Source organism: Sinocyclocheilus grahami, unplaced genomic scaffold, assembly GCF_001515645.1.
Source record: "Sinocyclocheilus grahami isolate Dianchi unplaced genomic scaffold, SAMN03320097.WGS_v1.1 scaffold380.1, whole genome shotgun sequence".
Lineage (NCBI taxonomy): Eukaryota > Metazoa > Chordata > Actinopteri > Cypriniformes > Cyprinidae > Sinocyclocheilus > Sinocyclocheilus grahami.
The window spans coordinates 1,117,625-1,133,671 of record NW_015505559.1 but is presented as its reverse complement, the minus strand read 5'-3'; the positions used below and the strand labels follow the sequence as shown (position 1 = coordinate 1,133,671).

The 16,047-nt window shown below is 38.3% G+C and overlaps 1 protein-coding gene across 1 annotated transcript in view; it reads left to right on the top strand.

Annotated features, from left to right (window-relative positions):
* The first annotated feature begins 6,677 nt into the window (after nt 1-6,677).
* Nucleotides 6,678-16,047, top strand: part of LOC107549743 (disco-interacting protein 2 homolog A-like) — a 76,218-nt gene continuing 66,848 nt past the window's right edge. The window contains exons 1-3 of the mRNA XM_016230920.1: nt 6,678-6,713; nt 7,083-7,110; nt 12,437-12,508. Of these exons, the coding sequence (XP_016086406.1) occupies nt 6,678-6,713; nt 7,083-7,110; nt 12,437-12,508 (136 nt within the window). The remainder of the gene's footprint in view (nt 6,714-7,082; nt 7,111-12,436; nt 12,509-16,047) is intronic.

Here is a 16,047-nt window from a genome sequence, read left to right as displayed (position 1 = left end):
CAAACCGTGTTTTGCGAATCTTGTGACTGACTCATTAAAAAGAGCCAATTTATAAGAGTCATTTATTTGTAATTCAGACAACTCTCATGTATGCTGTCTTCGCATTTTTTCATCAATATACGTCACGCTACCTCACGGAAATATATCTAATGAAAATGCATACGTTTTCCCAGACTTTGTCAATGTCGGCTAAATTTTAAATTATTGACAGTTTTTTTACAAGAACATTTAAATTCTTATAAGCTGCATTATAAGGGACTGTAAATACCTCAGCATGCAAATGATCCATATGATACACCATCTGCAGATTGATTCAGCTTGATTCTTCTCACTGAAGCTTGTTAAAGCTGATTAGCCGTTGGCGCCTAGATTGTGTTTATGCTTCAGGGTGTGTATTTGTGTATGTGTGCAACTAGACAGTGTGCCTGCTTTAGAAAGGATCTAGCACTTGCGTTTCACGCTTTGACTGAGAAGATTAGACGGAAATCTTGTATTGTGTGTTTACAGACTTATAAATTATTGACAGTTTTTTTACAAGAACATTTAAATTCTTATAAGCTGCATTATAAGGGACTGTAAATACCTCAGCATGCAAATGATCCATATGATACACCATCTGCAGATTGATTCAGCTTGATTCTTCTCACTGAAGCTTGTTAAAGCTGATTAGCCGTTGGCGCCTACATTGTGTTTATGCTTCAGGGTGTGTATTTGTGTATGTGTGCAACTAGACAGTGTGCCTGCTTTAGAAAGGATCTAGCACTTGCGTTTCACGCTTTGACTGAGAAGATTAGACGGAACTCTTGTATTGTGTGTTTACAGACTTAAGACTTAATTAGGGATGCACGATATATCGGCCACCATATCGGTATCGGCCCATATCGGCTCATTTTTTCTGTTATCGGTATCGGCCTGATAAGAAAATTTGGCCGATATCTTAAAGCCGATAAATAATGCATTATTTCCTTCAGAGACACTTCAGATGTGCGCTGTTCGTTTGCAGCCTTTTGTGCAATTGTACGTTGTAATATTGTGTTTATTTGATGTATATCTGATTTATCTCATATAGAATGCGTTTGGTTAAGTTAAAAGAGCGCTTCAGTTTACCGGTGATCGTCTTTAGCTCAGCGCACGCAGCTCAAACAGCAGTGCACAACATTAATAACTATGATTGGGAATGTCGTGTATATAACATTCTAATGAGAACATTATTATAATAAAACTTTGTGCATTCTTTGGGTTTAGTTGCTGTGTTTCAGCGCGTTGTTATGGGAAGAGCGCATCCACAACAGGATCACACATTCTGACTATAGCATGCAATAACTGTGTCATTTTGTACATATATAAGTTGTAATATTATGTTTATGTTGTATTAATATTAATCTCAGGATGCATTTCCTTGAGTTAAATAAGCTGCCAGCAAAACGCTTCAGTTTACCGTGTTCATTCAGCTCTTCAGCTTCAGCACGCGCAGCTCAACGGCTGCTATTTAAAACAGTGGTATTAATTTGTTACTTTTTCAAAATCATTGATATATTATTAATAACAACAACCACTTGTATTGTTCTCTTATTATTTTCATCAACAGTATGGTTTAGTAATTAAAATCATTTAATTATTGTCCGTGCAGAGGCTATTCCGTTTTATTGATCTATGGCGCATTCATTTTGATTCTTTACACGTGTAATGATGTCCAGTGACTTGTTTGCATTATTTATGCATAATTTTATTTATTTGTAAGACTTTATGACTAAATTTGGTAATGGGAGAGTAAAAATATTTTTAAAACGTACACCGTTCAAACTAGGCTGCTTATGTTGAAGTGTTTGGGATGTGGCTTTTAATGATGAGACCTTTTTTGTAATCAGGCTCTCAAAAAGTATATAACAATTTGGATATAGATTTATCGGCCAACATATCGGTTATCGGCTTTCAAAAATAAAGAATAATCGGTTATCGGTATCGGCCAAAATTTTCATATCGGTGCATCCCTAGACTTAATGATCATGTTTGGCCACAAAGAGCCATCTCAAAGGGTCCTTGCTCTGTGATTCATCTAGAAAGATCTCAAAAATAAGATTTAGAGGTACTACTGAATTTTTTCACCATGTTTTCATCATCTACATTTAGTCTGAGTAATAGACCTGAATGAACAGCATTTTGAGCTTCTTGTGATATACGTTCTTTGAAAATATCATGTGAAATGTCACATTTAGCTTGTGTTCTGTGTTTCCAGTATGTCTGGTATCCTCCTCCGTTGGGTGGTGGTCGCACTAAAACAGATAGGAGAACACTGCTCTCTTTCTCTCCCTAACAAGATCACACAATGTCACAGTGTCACCGGAGGGTCAATAGTCTCCTCAGCTCTGGGATTCCTCAGTAACAAGGGTGCTGACACTGGCTGCAAAGTCAATGAATGCAGCTCCTGTGTCCTGCATGACTTTTTGACATGACAGGTGTGTCTTGTGTTATCTGCGTGTTATGTGAAGGTTTGTTATGTAGCTGAGTGTGTGTTTGTTTATGTGTAAATAATGGATTCAGTAAGAACAGAAAGTGTTTTAGAGCCTGATAGGAAGCATTGTAGACGCTTTTTAATCTCATCAAATACGTTTTATGAGATTAAAAAAAAAAAAATTCTCTAGTTCTTTTTCAAAAAGCTATTTACTGCTGCTTTAAATGAAAAATTGATCTAAAAAAAAAAATCTTATAATTGACCTCATGTCATTTCAAACCCAAACCCTATGATGTTCTTTCATGGTTTTATGTTCTTGTCCACACAATAAAACTGAATGGGGACAGACGTTGTCAAGCTCCAGAAATGATAAGAAAGAAGTCATGTAACACTCATTGCAAGCCATTATTTGCTGCTATTAATCTCATTTGCATTCACATATGTTCAAATATGGCACATCAGTGATGCCAAATGTCATTGTTTGATGCATGTCTCGACAATTTGAATATGTCAAGCTGCAAATCAGCAAGATTTTCTGTGAGTAATAATAATTGATATTTTTATATAGCGCCTTTAAAGGCAACTTTACATAAGAAAGACAAGATGACAAAAAAAAGATATCAAAAGTAAAAAAATGAATAAAAAAATAAACAAACATTTGAGTCAAAAAAAGAAAAAATTATGGTAACACTTTACAATAAGGCTCAATTTCTTAACATCCCTTAATGCATTAGGCATCATAAATTAACAATGAATAATACTATTACAGTGTTTATTAATTTTGCTGTAATTTATTAATATTTGTACATATCCTAATACATTTTAAACCGTTCACTTTGAATAAATTAACATTAGTTCATGTATTGTGAACAAACATGAATTAACAATGACCAATAATATATATAAATTAACATTTACCTAGATTGATAATTTCTGTAAAAAAAGTTGTTGTTCATATTAAGTTCATACAGTAATATCTAATGCATTAAGTTAACAAATGAAAACTTACTGTAGTGTTGCCAAACTTATTAATAATAAAATATCAAAACATAAAAAAAATGCTCATAAAACATTTTATTATGGTGCTTTTTATCATTTATCAATGATAGCATTCAAACCCATTCACCTTCATTTGTCTTGTAAAGAGCAGCTTGAACATTCTTCAAAACTCTTCAAATTCTCAAATGTTATGTCACAACGAAAGTTGGGTTGAAATGACATGAGGTATAGGTCATTTTTCAATCAAGTTGATCTGAAGATTCTTTAAGATATTTAATGCATATGACTCTAGAACCTTATACTTCAAAAATAAGAAGATTCTTTTTTGCCGATGCTAAGGTGCTGTAAAGATCCTCTGAAGAACCTTTATTTGTGTAATTGTGTTATAGGTGGTGGGGGTTGGAGCGTTTTTAATGCTTTAATCAGTCAGCCTGGCTGGGCTCTGTGTGCAGACCTGGACTTCAAAAATAAGAAGATTCTTTTTTGCCGATGCTAAGGTGCTGCAAAGATCCTCTGAAGAACCTTTATTTGTGTAATTGTGTTATAGGTGGTGGGGGTTGGAGCGTTTTTAATGCTTTAATCAGTCAGCCTGGCTGGGCTCTGTGTGCAGACCTGAGATGAGAGGAGGGTGGGAGAGAAATGGAGGGGAGGGGTAATAGAGGAACAAGAGGAGAGAGAGAGAGCTGAGGTTTGGGGGGAGGAGGACAGACGGGAGGAAATGTGTGTGAGAGAGAGATAGAGACAGCAAAGGTTTCCACACTTCTCTTTGAGAGGAAACAAAGAGCGTTTCCAAACCTTAAGCGCCTGACTTCAGCGCTCACCCTGCATCATCTGACCCTGCGTGACCTCCGCGTGTAGCTCTGTGCCTGTTTCTGGTTCCCGTCTGCCTGTGAAGTTGACGGGACTCTGGTTACAGCATGTGAGCGGGGGAACAGCCTCTGCAGAACTGCATCTGTGTGCGGCTTGCGTGGTTGGAGGAGTTGTGGGCACGTGCGCCGTCACTGCTGCTGACTCCACTCTGTGGTTTGGCTGCCCTGCTGCCAGACAGACACACAGAGATGCAGACAGACTTCCAGAGCAGAGAAAACACTTCTGCGCTTTAGACGTTCTGTAAGAGTGTTGGATTGGCATCGGCCCATTCACCTTCATTTGTCTTGTAAAGAGCAGCTTGAACATTCTTCAAAGCTCTTCAAATTCTCAAATGTTATGTCACAACGAAAGTTGGGTTGAAATGACATGAGGTATAGGTCATTTTTCAATCAAGTTGATCTGAAGATTCTTTAAGATATTTAATGCATATGACTCTAGAACCTTATACTTCAAAAATAAGAAGATTCTTTTTTGCCGATGCTAAGGTGCTGCAAAGATCCTCTGAAGAACCTTTATTTGTGTAATTGTGTTATAGGTGGTGGGGGTTGGAGCGTTTTTAATGCTTTAATCAGTCAGCCTGGCTGGGCTCTGTGTGCAGACCTGAGATGAGAGGAGGGTGGGAGAGAAATGGAGGGGAGGGGTAATAGAGGAACAAGAGGAGAGAGAGAGAGCTGAGGTTTGGGGGGAGGAGGACAGACGGGAGGAAATGTGTGTGAGAGAGAGATAGAGACAGCAAAGGTTTCCACACTTCTCTTTGAGAGGAAACAAAGAGCGTTTCCAAACCTTAAGCGCCTGACTTCAGCGCTCACCCTGCATCATCTGACCCTGCGTGACCTCAGCGTATAGCTCTGTGCCTGTTTCTGGTTTCCGTCTGCCCTGTGAAGTTGACGGGACTCTGGTTACAGCATGTGAGCGGGGGAACAGCCTCTGCAGAACTGCATCTGTGTGCGGCTTGCGTGGCTGGAGGAGTTGTGGGCACGTGCGCCGTCACTGCTGCTGACTCCACTCTGTGGTTTGGCTGCCCTGCTGCCAGACAGACACACAGAGATGCAGACAGACTTCCAGAGCAGAGAAAACACTTCTGCGCTTTAGACGTTCTGTAAGAGTGTTGGATTGGCATCGGCTCGGAAGAGTTTTTCACACCTGCGCTGGCGAGATGTGCTGATTGAGGGGTAAGTGGGTGATGACGGGAAACTTTGACACATTGTAGAAAGTGGTAACCTGCAGATGTTACCTTAAAGAACTACTCTAAAACAGTGCTAGTCAGAAATTGCTAGTTAATTTCACAAATGCTTGTTGTATTCCTCATTTGTAAGTCATCGGATCACTGTATAAAAGCATGTACTAAATTAATAAATGTAAATTCATTAAAAGTGAATTTTTAAAGTTAATGTAAGCTACTCCAATGATCTTCCAATAAACGTTCGAAAACTATTTTACAGTGTGTTTTATTTACCTGATTTAACCCATTTTTTGTTTTGATGGTATAAATGTATGTATTTAGATTGATTTGGTGATGTTAAATGTTTTTGATTTGACGAAAACCATTTAATTTTCGATGTTATCACTTTAAGGTTACCATATTTTCAGTGTAGGCAAGTTTTCTCTATTACGCTTGTGGGTAAATTGCATCCTCAGAGGAAAAGGTTATTGAGATACGAGACTTGTGTTCTCAGCTGTGTTTCATTGAGGTAACAACTTTGTCTCAGATTTTTTTTCCTAAAATTGCACTTTATGCAGAATTCTTCAGTATACCTCACAGCATTAGCATAGAAATGCAAAAAAAAAGACACATGAGACATACAGTTAGAATATTGAGCTCAGATAATTTAGTAATGGAATAATCTGAGAAATGTTTGAGGTTATATTGAGATGGATTGCAGATTTGGTATCTTGGTAAATCTGAGCACAGTTTGAGACACTATCGAGATCTCTTTTGAAACTCTAGAGGACACACATGTGAGATTACAGGGGTCTTTTTCATTGGGAAAAAGACTGAGAAGTAGGATAATCTCTATTTGCTCTCCATTTAATCTCATTGCTGTTTTGGGGAAACAGTTGAGATTACCGATATCTCATTTGTGAGTATTCTGTCCTTGAAAAATGGGGCTGAATGTGTTTGATATTAGATCAGTAATTGTTTCATGATTAAGGAATGCAGGGCTTTTTTTTTTTTTAATCAAGCTCATTATTAGTCATCTGGTTTTGCCATGCTAGCAGGGGTCTTTGAGTCATTCACAGGAACAATTATGTTTTCTGTCAGAAAAGTTTGATGGCAACAGTTAAAATAACTGCAATTACTGTGTAAACCGCAGTAATTGCTACCAGTTTGTCCCGCTGTGTCCGATCAGAAGAGATGGGGTTTGGCAGTGATTATGCCAGGCTGGCACAGGCCTGATGTATGGCAGCAGGAAAAGCCGGTGCAGTGGGCATCAGATGAGTGTAGTGCTGGGAGAGAGGTGTGGTTCACTATTGTCTGGAAATCATTTTTGATGGATTTGTCCACTGACCTATTGTGTTCATCTCGTGTCACGCTGGTGATTCTGGTGAAGATTCGGTGGTTTTGTGATTTAAGCTGCCACTATGTGGACATTGGATCCTGTTAAAGACTGTGTGTGTGTGTGTGTGTGTGTGTGTGTGTGTGTGTGTGTGAGAGAGAGAGAGAGAGAGGGAGAGAGCGAGATAGTTTTGGGGGATGGTGATGAGGGTGAGATTTATCTTTCATCTCCTCTTCCTCACACATTCATTACAAATGGACTAGAGCTTGAAGAGATTTTTCAAGATTAAAGGTTATTTATTTCCTTATTTCCATTTGCTAATTTAATTAGCATTGTTAGCAACATTTTTGCTCATGTTATTTTATTTTTTATTTTTTTCAGAGATATTGCAGATAAATATCAAATGTGTGTGTGTGTGTGTGTGTGTGTGTGTGTGTGTGTGTGTTTAAAGGACAAGAAGCATATTTATTTACATGTCAGAGGGAGATTTGTCTCTCATCTCCTCTTCCTTACATATAAAAATGTCAAATGTACTAGAGTTTGAAGAGATATTTTAAGATTGAAGGAACAACAATATTCGTAATATACAATGCCACGATTTATTGTGTATTACAAATATTGTTGGCTTCTTCATGAATTGCTTTTGTTCTACATTGTTACATCGGAAACAATGATTTTGCTCATGTAATTTCAGATTTTTTTTATTACAAAGATATTGTTTGTTTTTTTAAGTACAAGAAGCTTGTTTATTAGTTTTATTAATTATTTGTTATGGCAAAGTATTTATTTTTATGTGACCTATTTATCTGTAGTACCTTCCCTTAAAAATATTATTTTTAATTTATTGTTACTCTTATTTTTTTTATAAACATTTGTTGACCCCATGCATACAATATGATTGTCTCCATAATGCATTTATGATGAGAGTATAAATACATTACTTTTTGTTGTTGACAAACCTGTCAAAATGATAGAGCTTAACTTGTTTTGAAAAAGAACACTCTTTTATCATTGAGGTTTTGTTCTATCAGTTTACTGCATCATTATTAAAAGCCTGGCAAACAGATCCTGGCTCTTTCTTTCTCCCTTACGGTGGAGATTTGTCATGCTGATAGCATCTCTGAGACTGTATGTGATTGGAATAGACTGAATGCAGACATGAGCAGCTCCCTGCTTCCATAGTGATGGTCCATGCCTAAACGTTGCCTAATCGCCCGGCCCCTCCCATCTGTTCCCAGGGGGTCCCGGCTCTTTCAGATGGTGTGGTAGGGGCTGTTTAAAGTGTCAAAAACGTACAAGTCTGGTGAGATCCCTGTCTGAAATATGTGCACCTGCAGTGGTTTGTGTGGGTGTACATTTTTGAAAGCATCGTATTCTTATTGTGGATTAAACAAAGCTTTTGGCATTTCCTCAGAAGCATAAACATTAAATAATAATTAATTGGTTTCAAAATGAGATAGTCTTGTTAAAAGAAATCTTCTCACCAAACTTTTTTTTTTTTGTCAAACATGCTATGAGACGCATGACAAATGAAAACAAAATGTGTTCCAAAATCAGCTCAAAATATCAAACATGTTTGAGATCCTCTGACTGGATGGATTCATAGTCTGAAGCAAAAAAATCTGGAGTCTGTCCTCATCATACACTACGCCATTTTCTGTGAAAACTGTCAGCTCCGACTTCCCAAACTCTACAGACTGGCTATGATTTTCAGCAACTGGCTTCAACTCGTCCAGACAGTAAAAATCTGTGTAATCTGTGTAGTGTATTCCAGCCTTTAAGCTTGGATTGAAGAAAGTATCAAAAATATATCTTGAATAGACTGATGCTTCCACATGTGTTGGACGGTAGTCAGCAGTGGACATAAATGTTTGGAATGACCTATAACCACTGGAAATAGGATGTTATTGTCCTATGACATGAATCATTCTGGTAGGAAAGAAGTGCTGTTCAATAGCTATCAGTCAGTTACAGTCATCTGAAGGAGTTTTGAGTTGGAGCTGCTCAAAAGCCCATGTGTCACCAGGGCAAGATGGATTGGCACCTATAAATGAGAGTCAGGGGGTGTTTCTTCTCTCCAGATTTTCTCATTCCGAGCGGAATGAGAAATTATTCCTAAGGATAGAAATCTGGGTCAGTCTGTGACTGGAATGTATATAAATACACGTCTGGTGTGCAGTGAAAACTTTATGGAGATGGAGGGACAAGACTGAGAGGTCCATTTAAAATAGTGAGTGATGGGCAATAGACAGCAGTCACAGTAATGATGACGTTGATGAGAATGATGATGGTATAGGAAAAGAAAGAGGCAGTCGAGGCATTCTTGGGTTGCATATGTCATAGGGGTGTAGTAATACAGTTTGAGCCCTATTACTTATAGACCTGCACGTCTGCATCAGCAGAATTGTTTGTTTTTTTTGGCTAATTTGACTACACTTTATACATAATTCTGCAGGTTACCTCACAACATTAGCATAGAGAATGCAAAAAAACAAAAAAAACATTCTGTCTGGTCTTGTTATTGGCTGATATACTGTAATCCAACTGTGTATGTATTTTTCTGAAAACCACCACATTTTAGCAAGCATTCTTTGAGGTGTGATGTCTATGTGAACTCCAAATTGACCTTATTTACTTTATTACTACTTCAAAATAAACAAATAGACAAAGGCGACGGTCGTGTGTATGTGGGGTAAAGCAGCTCTGTTTTATCATACTAGATACGTTTGAAAGTTCTGTTATAATGCTACTCTGTGCGGTCGTCACCAGTCTATTAAAACGCACAACATATTAAAGCGTCTTTGGTGTTTCCATATTTTCCACAACACAAAACCGGAAATCGAGGGGTTATGACGTCATTGGCAGGCGACACAATGATACTATGGACACGCTCCGTGTCACTAGTTAAAATTGCTTATTTCTCTGGATTTAAACTTTCTTCGAAACATTTGGGATAATGTAAGTACACAAGTCAGCATAATATATAACACTGTTCTAGTGGTTTTTGGATATTTTAATAAAAAAATCTTACATATTGTGCCTTTAATGGACACAAATATATAATATATATATAATCTTACATTTCCTTTTTCACTGAATATCCTGTTTTACTCTAAGGCATGTTATGGGTTTGCAAATGTGACTTTTAGACACACCTGTGATTGATCAGTTGGTGCCTCCTCAAATTATTCTATTGTCCTCTGGAGACAGTAGACCTCTCAGCTCTTGACGGTGACTCAGGGGCATCTGTACACACTTGCGACAGTGTCTGCTGATCACACCTCTGCTGCCGCCCGCTGAAAACCTCAGTCATTCCGCTTGTCTGTGAACTCATCTATCTTTCTCGAAGACAAGCTTTGTTTCTAGCTTTCGTCATCAACTTTGGCATATCTTTGAGGGAAAATTATGGGGTTTAGTGGCTGTTGTGAACCTCAGGTTAGGCGTGTTGATTGGCAAGCCAGCTGTTTGAGTGGTATGTTTTCCCAGCGCTTTTTATCATCCTCTCTGTACGGCTGGGAAAGGCGCGGGGAGGGGAATGTGTCAGAGAGAGTGTTTGGGAGCCTCACTTTTCTTTAGTGGTGTCAGTCAGCAGGGCCGTGGCCTCCACGCTGAATCAATATGGCTTTTGTTGGAGGAGAAAAAGCTCCTTTACAGGCTGGGATCTTGGAGTGAAGCAGGGTGCTGCAGGATAACAAGGGAATAAACATCCCGACACAAGGTTTCAACATTCCCAAACAGGACCGATGTGACACATTTAGCAGCATTCAAGTTCATTTTCAATCCTCAGATCTTTTTGGCCATCCATAATTTTGATGCAGTCACAGCACTGTCATGCTCCTACAAACCACTCAACGTGACCTGATAGGTTGGTTCACTTTGGGTTGTTCATTGATTTCATGCTTATTTGGCCTGTTTTATCATTATAATGTCTGATCGTGGGTTTCATGTCAATAATCCCAGCTGTGCACTTGCTATAATAACTGTCAGACATCTCATATACTCCAGACCCCATTGCAAAGACTCCATCCATTTATCCATCCATCTACCACTCAGCTGACCGTGACAGTCACAAATGGGACCATTTTACTGTTTTCAGCTTTATATTTGGCATTCGTATGTTTTCATCTCTCATATGCTTGATTTTTAGTGTTTATTTCTTCTTCATGTGACTGAAGAGTAACTGACGTGTGGCAGGCTGAGGTCTGCCCGTGTCATTGTGGTGGCATTACTGATCGGAAAGATCTCCATTAGTTTATAAAAATGCATGTGACCCAGACAGCCTGTAATTAGGCCTGTGTGTATCAGAGCCCAGACTGCCATCAGCAATATCTGCTGGTGGAATAATCAGGAGGAAAATCGATCCAAGTGTGTCAGTAAAATTATATTTTAATAACTATCTATGAAGTTTGGAGTAAAAATGCAATAATTCTTAGCTGATTTATTAAACATCTGCTAGAACTGACTTGCAGTACACTAAAAGTAATGTGTTTAGGTTTGAAGATTTGTTTTAGACTAGTGCATGCTTCCAAATTCTCGTCTGTTGTTCAAAAGTATAGGTTTGCTTGTTTGTTTTCTCTTATGCTCTTATGCTTCTTCTAATGTTTCTTATGCTCACCAAGACTACATTTATTTGATAAAAAATTTAATAACAACAGTAATATGGTTACAATGTTACAATTTAAAATAATTTAAAACATATAGATTTTTTAAAATGCAATTTATTCCTGTGATGGAAAAGCTGAATTTTTAGCATCATTACTCCAGTCTTCTGTATCACATGATCCTTCAGAAATCATTCTAATATGCTGATTTGCTGCTTAAGAAACATTTCTTATTATTATGTTGAAAGCAGTTGTGATGCTTAACAAATTCTCACTATTATCTAACTAATAACTAGTTTTGCCACAATGAACTCCTAATTTGCTGCTTATTAATAGTTAGTAAGGTAGTTGTTAAGTTTAGGTATGGGGTAGGATTAAAGGATCTAAAATATGGTCTTGCATGAATAAGGCATTCATATGTGCTTTAATAAACAAGCAAAATATACTAGTAAAATGCACATTAATATGCAACTAGTAAGATGTACTAGTAAACAAATGTGTTAACTTGTGTTACCTAAAAATGTATGATCAGATAACAAGTGTTTTGTCACATATTATGAAATATGATTTCATATCGTTGAATCAACTTGACTATATTTAGCTACGTCAACAAAAGTAACTTTTAAGAGTAAGAGTGGATAAAAAGCTCCTTAAGGTAGTAGTATTGACTTTTCATCAGGGTTGTTTTTTGATAAATGAAGTTATTTTTTAGTAAAAGGACAGTTATAAGCTCAGGTATGAGTGAACATTGGAAGCCTCTGTTATATTTGTGTTTTTTTATACTGGGAATTCATGTGTGTGCAGGCAGTTTTCAGGGCATTACTGTTACTAAACAGTAGTTGGATGTTTACGGGACGTGCAGAGCTCAGCACACCAGCGGGCTGGTGAACTTTCTCTGTGCCCTGCTGTGCCAGGCTGATGGGCTGATGCTGAGCAATGTGATGCCTGCTTTTCAAACACAGAATGCATGATTCATCACAATCCCTTTGTTTCTCTCTCTCTCTCTCTCTCTGTAGGTGACATCACACAGAAAGGCTATGAAAAGAAAAGAGGGAAATTATTAGCGCCCTACATACCCCAGATACAAGGTAAACAACTCACTCGTATTGACTGTAAATCCACTGTTTAATGAACTATTTTAGCACACAGTGCATGTCTAGGTTAGAAAATCTTCACTCATCACCTCTTCAATCTTTGTGAGAGGTCTGCATTTTACTGCGGTCTGGACTGATCGGAAATACATGCATGGTTTCAGTATTGTCAAGGATACTCTGAGCTAGTGGAAACAATGTGTGTGTCTCTCTGGGTAATAGGAGTTATCCATGCTATAAAACTGCAATCTAAGTGCAGGGCTCAAACTGCCCCAAACTCTCAATTATGTGGAGTTCGTGTGTGTGTCTTTGTTGTTTGGTTTAGGGTGGCTAGCAACAGCCCATATATCCAGACATGATATCTCTCTTCATATTCAGAATATAGATGTGACAGTTATTTATGGTTCATTGCTCTTTTCACATCTATAATGTAAGAAATTCATCCCTTTTCAGTGTTTTTTTTTTCCTCCAATGTCCTCCGATATTTTATTGGAAACATCAAAATGAAAATGGAATACTGTAGTTCACCAAAAAATTTTAATTGTCATTATTTACTCATATTCTCCAAACTCAAAAAAAAGACAAAGGATATTTAGTAGAATGTTCACGTTGCTTGTTTCCATAAAAGTAAAGTGAATTGGGAGTTGGGAGTTGATGAGGGAAAAAAAAAACATCATAAAAGTATCAAAACATTTTATGATTTTTCTAAGTATTCTGTAGTTATACAACAGCTTTGTGTGAGGAATAGACTTACATTTTATTGTTATTTGAAGAAAAACTTGCTTTCCATCAGTGGTGTAAAATCTCATTAAAGTTTGCATGCAATAAAAATAGAAAAAAAAGAAAAGTATTTTCATCAGTGCTGTTGTTGATTCTGTGTCCTGACACATTTGATTTTATTAATATTTATATTTTAGTTTTTTTTTCAGTTTTCATTCCAGTAATTTTAGTACTTCAATATTTCTCATCTTTGGCTACATTTAAATTTTTTTTAATTAATATTTACTGTAGGTATATATATATATATATATATATATATATATATATATATATATACGTATATATATATTCCAGCTTTAGTTCAGTTGCCAAAAAAGATTTTTATTAGTTTTACAGTAGTTGACAGTAATAGCACTGGTGGTAAAAGCCAGAGAACTGCAACATAAGAAGAGGTTACAGGTTACTTTATCTCCCCCATCCCAGATCAATGGCATCTCTCTTGGTGATTTTGTTCACACGTGATGGTCAATATTTAGACTGCCCATGTGTGTCCTAACATCCCCCTCGGGACTCTCTCTCCCTCACTGGATGCTATATGACAAGCTCAATCTATATTCCTTGTGTATGTTTAATTTTGGAATGGCCCTGCATAAATATATTATGATAGTTGCGGTGGCTTGTGGAAAAGGGAACGTCTGTCTGGGCCCCTCTCAATATTTTTGGTTTGGCTTTGATACAGGAAATTAGGACTTCATTTTAAATTAGCCTTGCAGCAGAGATGGCTCTCCACTGTGGGGTTTGTCTTTGTCGTTTTCTAAGCTGGCTGACAGACCACCATACTTTGTCCCATGATCCCCTGAGAAAACCTAAGAACTCTTTGTGTCCTGAAACAGACGTGCGACTCTGTCATTTGAAAAAGAAGTACACTTTACCATACTTTTAAATAACAGTATACTACAGAAATAATATACTTTAAAAGAATATACTTACTGTGTGAAATGAATGCTATATTTCTGGACACTTAATTGCATATTAATTGCAATTAAATGAAAATGTATTATAGTTTAAATTTATATTAAATGCAATTAGCTGAACCTCAGGGTGATTACCTCAGACCAAAGAAGAAAACTGCACACCAATTGTGCTGGAAAGTTCTATTACAAGTATTGTACTCATGCACTTGGGCTGAACAAATCTTAAGTAGCTAAGCTATTTCTTATGTAAGCAACATCAGTTATTAACAAAGCCCGTTTCTGTTGCTCAGTTCAGTTCTTCATTTGCCCAAATCTCAAATCTACCTTTTTTATGTAACCAATTAAAGCTGATTACAATCAAGACTCCAAATGAGACCTCATTAAGGCTGGCAGATCTCCTAAAAAGCTTCTAATTGTTACATTGTGGCATCTTCTGAAACATTGTGTCCAGATCTGACTAGGAACAATCGTTTGAAAGCAGGAATGTGATTGCATAGTTATCAGCCAACTGTGGAGGGACATTTTTTTGTGTAGCAATTGGACAGAGCTACTTGTAGCATTTATGGCCCTGTTATCGTTGCACATAGTTGAGCTTTTGTGAAGCCGTACGCTATCAGGACATTGCATCAGTGGTTCTGGACAGGCCGTGCATTTTAGCTCTTATGAACCAGAGTCCCTCATTTCTTTTGATGTTGCAGACTGTGCCTTATTGTCCTTAAACAACTTTTGCCATTCATAAGCTTTTGTTGAGTTAAGCAGGATTGGAGGTTTTGAGGTGGAGTGTTTCCCAGAACGAGAGCCAAATAAAGTGAACATGTCCTGTTCAGTCCTCACAGGCCCCCAAACTGAAAGAAACGTCTCGGGTTACTTATGGGGTCTAACCATCTCCGAAACAGGGAACGAAGTCCGAAACGCGTAACCCTCACCATACAGGATTTTTAAAGGGGTGGGCAAAGAAGAACGTGCGCACCTACCACTTTCGTGGGATTTTAGAGAAGTACAAAGCATAGCGTGCACACCTACCACCTGGGTGGAATTCTAGACTGGTGGCAAAGCCTAACATGCCCACTGACCACTTCCGTGGATTTTAGAAAAGTGGCAAAGGATAACGTGCACACTTACCACTCATGTGGATTTTAGAAGGTGCGCAATATGAGCACTCTTACCCTAATCTCCGGATTTCCTTAGGGTTCTATGTCACCCGGACGTAATGGCCGGTCGGGAACAGTAGCTCCAGCACCCTCCTCAGAGGTGAGGGGAGTGATGTCTCCAGGGTGTGTCGACCAAGACACACCATTTGAGTGGGACCCAGGGTACCGGGGTGTTACCCCACTCTGAAACAAAGGGAACGAAGACAGCACGCGTAACCCTTACCTTCACAGGATTTTAGAGAAATGGGCAAAGAATCCCGTGCCCATTTACCACCTACGTGGAATTTTTAGAAAATGGGCAAAGCAACACGTGCCCATCTACCAGCTATGTGGATTTTAGAAAAATGCGCAAAGCTTCACGTGCACATTTACCACTCACGTGGATTTAGAGAAATGCGCAAAGCCTTGCTTTACGTGGACATCTTACCATATTATCTGGATTTTAAGTTCATGGAAACCCGACCGTATCGGCCAGCTGGAAGCGGCCGGCTCACACATCTCAGTGGTGATGGGAGCTCTGCCTAAGACAGCCTTACACAGGAGGATCCTGGTGATGCCCCCTGTACCCTCCCGTCCGTCGCCTCAGCAAGACGGAATACGCCGGTGGCCAGGAAGCCCCTCGGGGCGACCAGGCACTGTAGCCCAATCCGGGTGCATCGCAGCGTAGCCCCGGGGGCCTGATGTTCACGAA